General features: G+C 46.7%; 1 protein-coding gene across 1 annotated transcript in view; it reads left to right on the forward strand.

Moving 5' to 3' along the window:
* The window catches only part of Plxnc1 (plexin C1), a 155,584-nt gene that overhangs the window by 113,322 nt on the left and 27,262 nt on the right, over positions 1–15,000 (forward strand). Inside the window, exons 19-21 of the mRNA XM_052165531.1 lie at positions 36–160; positions 1,832–2,030; positions 6,237–6,383. Of these exons, the coding sequence (XP_052021491.1) occupies positions 36–160; positions 1,832–2,030; positions 6,237–6,383 (471 nt within the window). The remainder of the gene's footprint in view (positions 1–35; positions 161–1,831; positions 2,031–6,236; positions 6,384–15,000) is intronic.

The raw sequence follows: 15,000 nt of genomic DNA on the forward strand, positions 1-15,000 counted from the left end.
GGCTACATGGTTGTTTATTTTTTCTCCTCCTCCAGAACAGAGACACCAATGACAAGAGCGAGAGCCTCACAGCCTTGGATGCCCTCATATGTAATAAAAGCTTCCTGGTTACCGTCATCCACACCCTTGAGAAACAGAAGAACTTCTCTGTAAAGGACAGGCACGTACCTGTTAATTCTTTTGTATTTTGATAAGTACTTAGGCAGAGGTGTTAAAACCTAAGCACCCTACAGGTATGACGGCACGAGAGCCTTTAATTGCAGCATGCCGGAGGCAGAAGCAGGTACAGCTTTGTGATTTTATTTTTGAGACTGGTCTGGTCTAAATTATAGGCCAGCTAGGGCCAAGCAACAACCCGAAGCTACTTATTTTAGCTTTGCTTTTTTTCCCCCCATTTATTTATTTATTTATTTATTTATTTATTTATTTACTTCACATCCTGATAGCAGCCCTCACAGTCCTCCCGACACTCCTCTCTTACAGTCCTTCCCCACCCTCCTCTCCTTCTCTGAGAAGAGGGAGGCCCCTCCCCGGGTACCAACCACCCGGCACATCAGGTCACTGCAGCACTAGGCACATCCTCTCCTACTAAAGTCAGACAAGGCAGCCCAGGTAAGGGAACGGGATCCACAGGCAAGCAGTAGACTCAGGGACAGCCCCTGCTACAGTCGTTGTGGGACCCACATGAAGACAGGGGCCTAGGTCCAGCCCATGTATGCTCTTTGGTAGGTGGGTCAATCTCTTTCTGGGAACCCCGAAGGGTCCAGGTTAGTTGACTCTGCTGGTATTCTGGTGGAGTTCTTATCCCCTCCAGGTCCCCCAATCCTTCCCTGGGCTCTTCCACACGATTTCTCAAGCTCTACTTGATGTTTGGCTATGGGTCTCTGCTTCTGTTTCAGTCAGCTGCTGGGTGGAGTCTCAGAGGACTTCCATGCTCGGCTCCTGTCTGCAAGCAGAACAAGAAGCAATCCCTGATTACTACCATTGCTTTAGTTTTTGAAGGGCTGGGTATTGAACTCAGGGCCTGATAGGTGCTGAACAAGGCTTCCCACTGATCTCTAACTGTAGCTCCCAAGCTCCTGTTCTCTAACCGCTTCCTGAACCTCAACATGCCCTGTCCCAGCAGTGCTGACAGGGGGCTTATACAGCCATGCTCTCTGTGACTCAGATCATGCTAACACAACCCCAGTTCTGTCTTGAAGGCACACACACACACACATACACACATACACACCACCCAGTAAAACCCTGAAAAAAAACCCCACTGCCAAAAAAGAAAATTCTTAACCGAAAAAAAAGCAGAAGTGTTTATTTTAATTTTTAATTTTAAAGAAATACCCTAAATTTTTGGAAAAGAAACACACTTCTTGTTTTTTTTTTTTTTTTTTTTTTTTTTTTTTTTTTTAAAGAAAGAAAAGAAAATGACCTGAAATTGAAATTGACTTGGTTGGTTGGTTGGTTTGTTATTTCGTGTACCCAGCAGGCTAAAACTCCCCTTGTAGCTGACGGAGATCTTGAATTTCTGATCCTCTTGCTTCTCCCTCCATACTGCTGAGATGGCAAGAGTTTGCCACCACAGCCAATATCTGCCCTTCTAGGGATCAAATCCAGGGCTTCATGGACTAGGCAAGCAGTTTGCCGCCTGAGCTATGAGGGTGCTTACGCCTGGTGTACAAGTTGATGACACAAGAACTGAAGTGTTTGGAACCCAAGCAACACAAAAATGGCTCCTCAGGAGACCATCCCCACCTCGCCAACAAGATTCCGTGGAAACTGGACCAGTCCAGCTGAGCCCAGGGATAACGGCTCACCAGGCTCTGTTTTCAAACAGGTGTCTCTTCGCCTCGTTCCTAACCATCGCTCTGCAAACCAAACTGGTCTACTTGACCAGCATCCTGGAGGTGCTGACCAGAGACCTGATGGAGCAGTGCAGTAACATGCAGCCCAAGCTCATGCTGAGACGCACGGAGTCTGTGGTGGAGAAACTCCTTACGAACTGGATGTCTGTCTGCCTCTCTGGTTTCCTTCGGGTAAGTGTCCCAGGGCTCTGCAGTGTCAGAGGTAAGACAATAGGCAGTTATATTTTTAGCCCACGCTGGTGTCTTTGTAGAGCTGAGTCCGGAATGCTACATAACTGTCAGCATTTAGCTAAACTTCATCTTGGGCCTTCCAGATGGAATGGAAAATAAAAGTTGTGTGGGGTTTGTTTGTTTGTTTGTTTGCTGTTAGTAGTCCCTAGGGGTACATGTAATTCACGTAGGGCTCTCCCAGGTAAGGTTCTTATATGCGAGCTCATCGTCCTATCTGTGGCGTTAGTTAACTAACACCTATGGGTCCTGCTAGGGCATTTAGGAAAACGACCTGAGACCTGGGGATGTTTCAAACACTGATGAGCACAAGCTGTTCTCAGGTCCCCTAAAACATGTTTGAAGCACTCATTACTCACCAGCACACTGGTAGCAAATGATGGCCCCTTCTTCCCGGGCCTTCAGCATTAAAGCAAATCCCCAAAGACCCTCTGTCCTCCGAGTTCACATTCCTGAAGTCACTATGGCATGTGGTTGAATTTCATTGAGGCATAGAATCTTTCAGAATGCAAACTTTCGATGGGCCTCGGAGCCCAGGGCTGGGTGTGGAGTTGAGACAGCTCCATTGCTTCTTGGCATGTTACCTGTGGAGTTGACAAAGGATGAATATTGTTGGGCTGTCTTGAAGCCCAGAGGAGCAGGAGCTGTTACTTGGCACTGAGCAAGAGCCCCATAAATATTGGCTATTATTATAAAATATTAAAATGAAAATCAGGGTGTTTCTGTTGAACACGGTCTTTGTTCAGCTCTCTGAGGCCCTGGGATGGAAGGTTCTTATCCATCTTTAATTTCACCAGCCATCCAGATTCCAGCAAAACGGCATAATTGTGTATTTGCAGCTAGTTTCAGAATCTAATTAAACCCTGAATAAGATACACTGTTATGCCACAGGTTTTAACAGGGCTGCTTAAGTTGAGATACACAAGCAGCACTTTAAATTAGACTGTGCCTAGTTTAATGTTTAATGCAATCTTAAGAGTAGATATGCAACATTTTTTTAAAAAAATTTTTTTTTTTACTGACTTTCCCCACTCCCAAGGCAATGGCCGTTTATTAAGATTAATGAAATCTGCCTTCTTTTCCGTTTACTTGGTATACATCATCTGCTCTGGGGACATGTCAAGTGGTTATTTCTGGAGAGAGCTGCTTTTGTGCCTCACTGTGGCTGGGTGGGCGGCAGCTGCTGAACACGGTTGCCAGACCCTCTCCCAGGTTCGCAGGTCTTAATCCTCAGTCGACCCTAAGTCCAAAGCCCTAGAATGGCGTCTGCCCGCCAATGTCTTCTCTAAAAAACCCTGTCAGGGGATTCCTGTAGCTAATGTATATAACCCTCTGAGGAAACAGAAAGCTAACACAAGAACCCTGAGGATTTGTTGAAAACAGTAAGCTTGCTTTCGATCTGTGTCTGCTCCCCAGCGCCCAAGCCCACCCAGCTGCCTGAGTCCCCAGGGTTGGCGTGTTCACTGTGGGCATTGCATTGTTTTGTCGTTTCTGTGGTTTCTGGTTTGCTGTCCATGCACTCGTAAGTCTACCGGTTTGAAATTCACTCCCAGCTCTTCCCTATGCAGGGCTCTCAGAAGCTGCTCTTGGGCATGAAAGGGGAGAAGTGTTCAGAAAAATCTGGGCTCCAAGCCCAAGCAGCCCCCTTGAGCAAAGCATTCTGGGTCAAGATTTCTTCTCTGTGCTGATTCAAGAGTGTGAGGAACACTCGGCAGCGAGGCGGGGAGCGGCACGGTGCCCAAGAGGAAGTGGCATCTGGCCAGCCCCGGTTGGGACTTTCACTTTCAGTGGAAGAATCCCTCTAATGATCAGGGGGCTTGGGGGCCTCCTCCATGCTGAGCAGGTAGCAACCTTCAGGTGAGATCCTGTCTCAGACTCCAAAGCCTGGTGGGGACAGTAATGACAGTTGACATCTATTAAGTACTGCTGTTTGCTATACATTAGACATCAGGCCAAGAGCTTGGATTATCTTATCTCATTTAACCCTCAATGGTCTGCAGAGGTAAGGGCATTTATGACCATTTTACCTTTGGGGAAAGAGTAGATGTGACTCTGTAGGTCCCAGGGTAGCATCGATGGTGCCAGCCTCTGAATGAGCTTTGTGAGCTGACAGTCAGCTCTGGTCTGTCATCTAAAGAGAGAAGACATGTCCCTCAACAGATGAGACAAACTAAACCTTGCGTTACTTGATGACAAGGCCTCATGGCCTGGTGCTTCCCTAGGCTAGTCATGGAAAGGATAGTCTCTGGAAAGGTTTTCAACCTGCCTCTGCTACAGATTTCTGTAAGTAGGGAATGTATCTATGTGGCACAGGATGGGGGGGAGGGGCAGGTACCTAAGTTCTTAAGATCCTCAAAAGATGCCAGAGGTGATTCTCCAGGGCTAGAACTGTGGGCCTAAAGGGCAGTGTGAAGCCAGATGTCACCAGCTCAATTTTGAGAATTCTGGAAAATTCTGACTAGAGAACCTTTGAGCCGGTGGATGGATGTTCCTCTGCCTGGCTTGGGGGTCCTGGCTGGTTTCTGTGTCAACCAAGGTGGCCAACCCAGTACCCACACAAGGACCCTTGGTGTGTCTCTGACATGCATAAGAAAGGCAGAAGTGAGACTCTTAGGTTTGTGGTCAGGCCATTACCCAAGGCGGTGGACGGAAACCAGATCGCGGTGAGATTACGAACCATGAAATAAAGGAAGTTTCTTATGAGAACGAAATGTCAGGTACTGGTCCCCATGCCCCCACCTTGGAAACTTCAGAACATTCCCCTCTCTGTCCTGTCAGGAAGACTCAGGGAGTTGTCAGCAGAGGGAAGAGAAGCATCTAGAGGCAGGAGGAAGTGGACCAGGAGAGGTAGAGGGTGACAGGAGACCAGGGGAGGGAACTGTGCTTGAAGGAAGTTCAAAGGAAGAGATAGAGGGGAGCAGAGGGGGAAGGGGAGGCCCCAAAGGGCTGTGGGTAATCCTCCTGTTCACAGGAAGCCAGATAGAGCCAGAAGAATGCTCCTTTCAAAGCAGAGTTAGCTAGCTCTGCAGATGAACTTGGTAAGATGGGTCCATTGGAGCCACGCAGCTACCTTTTCATCTTTACTAAAGCACTCTGGCTTGGGCAGGGCCCTTTCTCCTCCACCTGTAAGCCAGCCTAGAATGTCCATGGGTCCTGGAAACCCCATTATTTGGGGGGAAACTGAAACTGCCCCAGGGCTGCATACCTCAGAAGATGTCAGGAAGCAGAGCTAGGCCTATACCCGAACTACCCAATGACCCTTCCAACACAGTGATTTAAAATTTGGGCCACCGGCCCCCTAATTCAGCGGAACATGTTCACAAGAGGGCTGGAGCCAGGAGCCTTGGGACCAACCTTAGACCAGCGAACTGTGCAAGAGGTGTCTGAATGATTAAGGACAAGGGTTGGCACACGGGCAGGGCACCGGCTACAAACAGCTGAAGAGGAGGCCACTTCCTTTTTTTTTTTTTTTGGTTTTTCGGATTTGTTTTTGTTTTGTTTTGTTTTTTTTTTCCGAGACAGGGTTTCACTGTGTGGCCCTGGCTGTCCTGGAACTCACTCTGTAGACCAGGCTGGCCTCAAACTCAGAAATCTGCCTGCCTCTGCCTCCCAAGTGCTGGGATTACAGGTGTGTGCCACCTCCACCCAGCTGGCCACTTCTATCACTAAAAGCAGTTTTAGTGACAGGCCACTGTCTTCAGCAAATGTTTAAAACATTCTTGCATGGGTCCCTGTTGCCAAGACTAACTGTGAAGCACTCTTCTTCTACTTTTTTTTTTTTTTAATGTTGCTTATTTTTGGTTTGCAATTAACCGGGAATGTAAACAAGGTTATAACTCTACCTCCAGGAACTGTTCTTAAGCACTAGCCTACTGATGAGCCCAAGTCTGCCAAGCAGGGACTTAAACATGAAATTATAGGGGGGTGCGGGGGGGGGGGGGGGTGCTGGATACCTCCCAGAGTGTGGGGGTGGGGCAGGACTCATGTATTTGAAGAGTGCGCATGAAGTAGTTTCCTGGGTGACGTGATACATATTTTCATGGGCTTTGCATGTTGAGTATTAGAGAATACTGCTGCCTGTCAACTCGTGGTACGACCGTGTGCTTCACAGAAAGTTAGCTAACTGTTGCTTTTGTATCTTTTTCCAAGGAGACGGTTGGCGAGCCATTCTATTTGCTGGTGACGACTCTGAACCAGAAAATAAACAAGGGTCCCGTGGATGTGATCACCTGCAAAGCGCTGTACACCCTTAACGAAGACTGGCTGCTGTGGCAGGTTCCCGAATTCAACACTGTGGTAAGCTTGCCTGAAGCACACCGTCCAGACCCAGAGGGCAGGGGGAAGTAGGCGGGCCCTCCCGGCCGTGGGAGGCCCTGGGCATCTACTTAATTAAAAGCAGAAGTTGATAAAATATTAACACGTGTTCGCATAATAGATTCTAATTCCTTGGGTTGGGGAGGGAAGCGTCGTGACGATGCCTGGGGTGCTCGTCAATTTCCAAGGATTTTAATATCAGGATTGCTTATAGCTTTGAGCATCGTCAAAGGAAATGCAAAGTGCTCCCTATTCAGCACTTATAATTGCAATCAGAATTTCTCAAATGGCTCTGCTTGGGGAAGACAATGTGTGAAGAGATATTTCAACCGAATTGAGGCCGTCTTATTTTAGACCAATAACACAAGACAAACTCTGCTGTGTTCTCCGTGCAACATGACGCCTTCCTTTCTTTCCATGGATTAGTTACAAATGTTTGCTGTCACGTACTTAATGTACTGTGATCTCATAGATATTTTTAGAGAAATGCTGTAGATCACTCCAGGAGGGTGACGGGCTAGTCTGCCTGAGAGTTTCAAATACCGAGAGAGCTTCCTTTTAACCCGTTCCAACTCCATCTGCCCTCAATCACCCCAGAGATGGAGACAGTACTTTAGGGCCTTTCGGGAGTTTTGTGGCAAAAGCCCTACATGGAAAATATCTTCCCTGTGGCCCAGGAGCGTTCTCAGCTTTTCCATTATCGTTGACTTGGGGAAGGGCTCTGTTGCGTTGGTTTGATTTTTGGCTCTCTGGAGACTCAAGGCTTCTTTACCGTCTCATTAGTGGACAGGGAAGAAGTAGATTCCAGTGGAATTCAGGAATCGCTCGCTGGAGAGCTGAGACTCCTGTGGCTTTGCTCTGGGTGGTGAGTCCTGTGGTATCATTGGAGAAGAATCCACTCCCTAATTGAAGAAGGCACCACTCTGCTGTGGACCGTAAAATGCTTATGTCATGACTGTGGGCAGGGAAGAGCCGGTAGATCAGCTGTTTCCAGTTGGTTTTTTTTTTTTATTCCATGTATTCTTTATTTACATTTCAAATGATTTCCCCTTTCCTGGATTCCCCACTCCCTGAAAATTCCATAAGCCTCTTCCCTCCCCCTGTTCCTCAATCAACCCCTTCCTGCTTCCCTGTCCTGGTATTCCCCTACACTGCTGCACTGAGCCTTTCCAGGACCAGAGGCCTCTCCGGTTTCTTTCATCCATGAGTAGCATCCCCATTAAAGATGACTGTGTGCTCAGGGCCTGGAGAGAACTCTCAGCACCTGCTGGGTTGGGCAGAGGTTCTCAGGCTTTAGTATGGTGTCACTGTGTCCCAGACAGTGTGTGTTAAAGACCAATTGTTAGGTGACTCTAGATGCAAGTCTGGGGTATGACTTAGGGTTTGCATTTCTTTAATTTTACTTTTTACAATATTTATTTTTATTTGATGTGTATGAGTGTCTGCTTGTATGTGTCTATATTTGTCATGCAGGTGCTGGGAACTGAACCTAGGTTCTCTACAAGAGAAGCCAGTGCTCTTAACCACTTGAGCCATTTCTCCAGTCCATAAATTTACTCATTTTTAATTCTCTCTGTGTGTGTGTGTGTGTGTACACATGAATGTAGGTATATGAGACCAGAGGTATCAGATTTCTCCAGAGACAAAGTTACAGTTGGTTGTGAGCAACCCAACAAGAGTGATAGGAACTGAACCTGGGTCCTCTGTGAGAACAATATATGTCCTTAACCACTGAGCCCTCCAGCCTTAGGATGTGCATGGTTAATATGCTCCTTGGGCACTACTTAGGAACTGTTGTCATAGGGATTAGGAGCCTGGGATCTGGAGCCAGGCAGGTTTGAACCGTGCCTCTGCCACCGCCACCGCTGGCTAGCTGTGTGACACTGAGCGAGTCTCTCCACTTGCAGTGCCTCCGCTCTCTCTCCCTAAATATAAAATAAAGATGATAGTCATGCTGTCTGCCTATCTCTTGGGGACGTTATAAAAGTTATAAGAGTATACAACACACAGGCACACGCATGCAGGTGCATGTAAGTGCACTTGCATCTGAGCGTGCATATAAACAGACATGCAAGCCCACATACAACGAGGAGCATGGTCACGTGGTCATGGATGCCTCCGCTCTCACCCTGTGGTCTTTCTTGCTGCTTGTCCACCAAGCCCGAAGCAGTACGTGGCCCTCAGCAGTGGCAGAGAGCAGCCAGGACAGGCCCTTGGCTTTCTAGAACGATGAAGTCAACCAATCCCTTCCCTACACGAATTGCCCAGCTTCTGGTGAGGCCAGTGTTGGGTTCTAACAACGCAAGGCAGCCCTCACAGGGGCCTTAAGGAGAAATGTTCCCAAGTGATCGTAAGTTTGGGGGAATCCAGCAAGATCATGAAGCACATTACATCCGACCAGGAGGAGAAGAAAGGGGGTGGACTGTGGGGGTGGGGAGGGGAGGAGGAGGGGAAGTCAGCTGCCTGAACCAACTTTTGAGGTTATAGTGTTCCAGTGCTTTACAGCTGAGTACTTTCTCTCCCTTTCATTTGGAAGCGTTATTTATTTCACAGTCAATTAGGACCATGTGTTTCTGATTTGTTAGGACTCAACTCATCATCAAAATGTTACTTGATGTTGAAGAAAATTCGTGTCGACTCTTGAATTTTTCCCCTGTTATAGCCTCTGGGGGAAATGCGATGGAAAATTAAATCTCTGCCCTGTGTTTCTCTGATTCGTCTGTGGTGGACAGAGCGGAGGCTGGCAGAGAGGTGGGCCCTAGCTCCTACGGCCTTTGCCTTTAAGAATGATTTTTTTTTCTTAAATGCCTTTCATTGGACCTGCTCCAACCCCTCTTCCATGGTGGCTGATTATTCTAGAAGCTAGAGAGAAGGCACATGATCCAGTCTAAGCTGTGTGACAAAAAAATGTTACCCGAAGGTCAATATGAAAAAATTAAGCATTTTCATTTCCTTTCATACAAGTTCTCCCAGCCTGAACCATCCTGTTTCTAAGTTCGCCCCTTCTTCCCTTCCTTCCCCCCTTTTCTCCACTTCCCTTCCCCCCACCCTCCCAGGCTGCACTCCTTGGTGGTTTACAAAGCCTTGCTTTGCTACATTTGCCTGGGGTGGTTTATGTAATTGAAAACTAAGGTGTTGCGAACAAACTGACAAACTGGAGCGTGTGTGTCTGTGTGTGTGTGTGCCTGTGTGTGTGTGTGCCTGTGTGTCTGTGTGTTTGTGTTCTATCAAGGAACATTAGAAAGCTCTAGAAGAGTCACAGGAGCAGCTTGAAATAGAAAAATTGGGTTCCACGGCAGTACCCTATTGGAGAAAAAGCCCGTTTGGCTGCACGCTCAGAAACAGCGCCTCACACAACAAACTCTGAGTTAGGTTTCACACCTCCTAGGTTAGAATGTTTTCTCTCTGAGGTGTAGGGTGTTTTCTCGAACATAGGGACACGCTGCCAGTTTCTTATATTTAAAACCATTACACTCCCAAATCGTTCTGGGAAGTCAGGTGTCCTTCAGCACACCTTGAGAGGATAATGCCTCTGACTTGCCTCCACCAAGCCCTTCAGCACCACCCTGGCTTCAGTGCCTTGGTGCCCCAGGCTGGCATCTGGCAAGCCAAATGGCTCCAATCTCAGTCCATTCTCTGATGCTTAAGGGGAGAGGTGTATCTCCATACGACACCCTAGACTTCCTTTAATGTGTGGAGAGATGGCCCTAAAGGTAAAGAACTCGCTGTACAAGTGTGATACCCTGAGTTCAAATCTCCATTACCCATGTTAAAATTAGTCACAGTGGCACACCTGTAATCCCAGTGCTGGGGATGAGGACTTTCCTATAGGTCTAGGGTCAGTAAAGGATGCTGTCTCCAAAAGAAGGTGAAGAATTGACCCAGAAAGACTTCATGCTGCCAAGATGGCTCAGCTGGGAAAGGTGCTCCCTGCCGAGCCTGACAACCTAAGTTCAGTCCTGGGGACCCACATCGTAGAAGGACAGGACCTGTCCCTGCAAATCAGTCTCTGCCCTCCTCATGCACACATAAATTAATAAATATATGTACTTTAAGTTCAAAGTCATCTACAACTGTGTTAACAAGTTCCAGGCTAGTCTAGATTACTAGACTGAGATCCTGATTGAAAGAAAAACAGAAGACTGCTAACCTCTGACCTTCACACACACACCCTCCCACATTGGTGACACGCATGCGTATACCACACACACACACACACACACACACACCATTCAAGAGTTCAGAGTTGACAGCCAGAAGTGAGAGCAAAACCTATTGATCCTCCGTTTTCCCTCGCAGCAAAATTGAGAGCTTGCTAAATCATGTTTCTGGTGCCCTGGCAGGCCCCTGACCCACCCTCCTGTGTGTCAGAACCATGTTTGCAGAGGGCCTGCTACTTGGAGGATTTCAGTTCCAGGAAAGTATACCACATGGGACGTTTGCCTCAGTTTCAAGAGGAGATGAGAAAAACCAATAACTCGTAACAGGCGTGCTGAATTAGCAGGAGAAGTTTGACTTGTAATCAAAGTTAAGCGAGAAATGGTTTTTTGAACTCTTAAACCCAGGAAATGAGCTTGCCAATGTGCTGTATCAGAGAGATAGCATCTCGGCACCCTGGGAAACCGAGTTCCGACAAACACATTATTACACTCGTTCTCATATCTGTACGAAAGTCTTTAAGATTATTAGAAATTCTTGACAAAGCCCAGGGACACGCCTGCAGAAATGCTAATGCTTCTGCTGTGATTTGTGGAAGATTGATGCCAGCCGGTACCAAGTCAGCCTGCTCCCTGGTGGCTACCGTTAGGGGACAGGCACGTTTAATGCAACATTCTATAGCTAACGCAAGACTGGCTATCCCCAGCAGGAATTTCTGTGTTCTTCTTACCTCTCCCAAACCCCTCTGGTTCCTTTTAGCTTGTCCTTGCAGAAGACCCATTATCCCCGTAATTAAACAACCCACTGTCCCGATTAAGCCATCCTCTGTTACTTCAATTACATCCCATTGTTCATTAAGTCCTGATGTTTGCACTTCAGCAATCTTGTTTTTAATACTCCTAGCATTTGTGGAGAAACAGTGAAGTTAATTAACAATTCTTAAGCTCATTTTTTTTCTTTCTACCATAGTGCAAATCATTTCCATTATGACTTGAGATAATACTGAAACCTTTACTAGCTTCAGAGTTAGTTTCCTGATCAAAGAGTGAATCCATTTTTCATAATCGCGTTAGGTAAGTCATTCCCTGGTCGGTGGCAAGCTGTGGAAAATGAAAAATTAACTTTAAATGAGTGCTTTCAATGCCGTTCCTCTTTGTGGTCTTTCTCTTCATGCCTATCGTCTTGGAATTAGAGAAATAATTTAGTTATCTCAGTACAAAAGTATTTAATTTTCATCTCTGTGGTTCAAATTAATTATCCTTTCATTATTTATACCTTTTGCAAAACAGTTGCTTTGACTATGGCCAAGACACTATGAGCACATCCCATTTCATCTGATCTCGGAAGTTAAGCAGCAGCACACTCGGTTACTATTTGAATGGGAGAGTGGTATTGCAAAGCATGGTAGAAACGAAAATAATTTTCTAGGTTTGTCTTTTTGGCGCTGTCATTTTCCATTTGAAGATGGTGTTATATATAGCAGGAATCATCAGTCAACAGCCCCGGGGCCAAATGATGTCCCGTGACTGTTTTTATGAATAAAGCTTTATTGGAACACAGCTCTGTATTCAGAGCTGTGTTCAGAATACATTCACTCCTGTATTATGTCTGGTTGTCTCTTTTCTAACAGTGGCAGAAAGTGTTAATTAGTTGCACCAAAGACCATTTGAACTTCAAAGCCTTAAATATTTTCTACCTGATCCTCTTTGCCAGGTCTTAAACTGACACTTGAAAGAGGGGGGAAAAAACTCTAGAATCTTCCCTCTAACCTGAAAGTAACACTTGGCAAAGTGTTCTCATTGTATTGTTCACAAATCTTTGCCAGCTCTGATTTCTCCATTCTAGGATGTGCAAGTGTTCTAAGTATAGATAAACTGGTCACAGAAACAAAGTGGGGACATTGTCCTCATCACCTTGTCTTGTTCAGAGGACAAAAGGCTTTCTTTCACACTTCTCTGCCCACTGTAATTCTGTGAGGGGAGCAGACTCCCTAACTGGGAGCTGTCTGTCCTTGATGGGACAAGGAGAGGGGCTGGACATGGTGGAAGGCGGGTGACATGGGGCTGGGGAGACAGCTGAAGCAGGGAAGGCTTGCTCAGGGCTGAGGAGACAACTGTTGAAACCACTTGGCTATACAGAGCAAGCTGCGGCCTTTCTGAGTTCTGCACATGAAGGAGACTTTCCTCACGACTTTCATTTCACTGAAATGAAAGTAGAAATATATTTTATAGCTTTGATTGAAGGAGAACAATTATTGCTCAAAGACCATTTACAACGAAGTTGTTGGTTTCTAAAAAAAATTCCTTTAAAATAACTTTATAGGAATTCTGCTGTATCTCAGCAAGGGTGCAGCTGCATCCAGGCCTAGTTAGCCAAGGATATGCCAGAGGAGCTAACCTGGGACACTCTAGACCTCCCCTGGGACAGGACTCTTCCCATATCCAGTTTATTCCTGTCCCTAAGAAGCCTCAGTGTTTGTTTGTTTCCTCAATACCTCAAGTAACTGTTTTGCAAAAGGTGTACATAATGAAAGGACAGTTAATTTGAACCACAGAGATGAAAATTAAATACGTTTGTACTGAGATAACTAAATTCTTATTTGTCTAGAACCACTAGCCAAATAAGAATGTAGTTATTTGCCCATGTGCTGTGGGGCTAGGGTCAAAGACTCGGGGTTTAGGCTCTGACAGTCCTAGGTATGAAACTGGTCACAGTCCATTATTGTGTGACTTTGGGCAAGTCCGTCAGTCTATTTGTTCATTTATGAATAGCTGATGATAAAAGCCCAACCTTTTGTGTTAAAGTCAGAAAATTATGTGTGTAACACATCTAGCTACCTTTCCTGGCACAGAGGAAGTGGTCATTCTTTGTGATAGTTTTTTTTTCTTGTCACCTTTAAGGTACACTAAAGGGATGTCTCCTCTGTGGTTCTTCCAGTTGTTTATTTATTGATAATGGGTGAGGCAGGGGAGCCAGGTTAGCCTGCTCTGTCAGCATGATAAACCCATCTGAAGTATCCATGTGTTGTGCTAGCTCTGTACAGGTTATGCCTATATCCTGTGTCTGGGCACGGACAGCCAAATGGCAGATAATACCCCATAGGCCGGGCAGGAGTTGACAGTGGTAAACCTGGCTTGGGGCATGCTGGGAAAAGACCAGCCATTTTCATCCAGGCCTCTCCTGTGCACCGTGAGTCTCCAGATGGCCTTGCCTGCCCAATGGCTTCCTTCTGTACACATCTATTAGGAAGTAGTGCAACTGTATAAAAGAGACGTCCAGATGCCTGCGACTAAGCAGCAGAAAGACGGATTTCTCCCCAGTGCAAAGGACCAGAACGGGGCAGCCCTGCTCTGGGATGCCTGCAGGTAACTTCTTGGAATGAGATGCCTGCTTCCTCAGCCTCTTTCCAAATTACCACAGCAGGACCTCAGCAGGGCTATGCAAGAAAGGACAGATGGTCACCAGCTGTCTTGCAAGGAAGTTTCCCAGGGGTTGCCACGTAACACATCCATTTAAAGTCATGGCCACACCCAGCAGCGGAGACAGGGCAATGCCCAGAGGCTCTGTAAGCTATACACAGTGGTGCTGATCCACACAGGCTTCCAGAGGATGGACTGTGCACAGCTCGGTGTCAAGCCAGAGTCAAAAGGTCAAGCCTCCTCCAGTGCCTGGTGTGTGCCTGCCCATCGTCTACTGATGGAGAACCTCAGCTGGGCAGAGTGACTGCCTTCAGCTAGGAGCACACCATGCTGAGCCTCCTGACAGTTCAGTGGGAGTCTGGACACAGTCAAGTGTGACACTCCCAGATCTGTAATCTGGGACAAGCTTCCAGACCCCGGTGTATCTCCCCGGCTCCATCTGCTAAACGAAGCTAATAATAGTTCCCCCACCTCACAGAGTTGTGAGGATTCGATGAAATTAGCAGATTCATTGCTGGGATGTGGTAAGCGTTCGATAAGTGCCGGCCATTGTCATTATTATTAGAAACTCCAAGCTCCGTCCTCAACACTCCCTCCTCTAAAAATAACACAGGGCTTCTCCGTCTGCAGCAGGTGGTGGTTTGGGGGAAGGCAGAGGTGGACCAGGAGGGCTCTGAGCTCTCTCATTCTAAGGAGGTGGAATTCTTTTTCTCTACTTCTTGGCCTGGTCTCTTGTCTTCCTGTCCAGAGGCCTTCCTCACCTCCCTCATGGCCCCCTTCCCAGACCTATTCAAACGCTCCTCCATGAAGCCTCCCCAAGTTCTCTTCCTGTGAATCCCCCCCCCTAAAAAAAATTAGAACCTTCCAATCACCCTGTTTATTTCTACTCATCTGTATTATTTATTAGCCAGTACTCTCAGGAACAGAGGTCTCAACGTGAGCATTATGACTTCTTTGGGGTAGCATACCAAATATTTTAAATATCAGACATTTACATTATGATTCATAACAATAACAAAATT

The sequence above is a fragment of the Apodemus sylvaticus genome, chromosome 20 (genome assembly GCF_947179515.1).
Source record: "Apodemus sylvaticus chromosome 20, mApoSyl1.1, whole genome shotgun sequence".
Taxonomy (NCBI): domain Eukaryota; kingdom Metazoa; phylum Chordata; class Mammalia; order Rodentia; family Muridae; genus Apodemus; species Apodemus sylvaticus.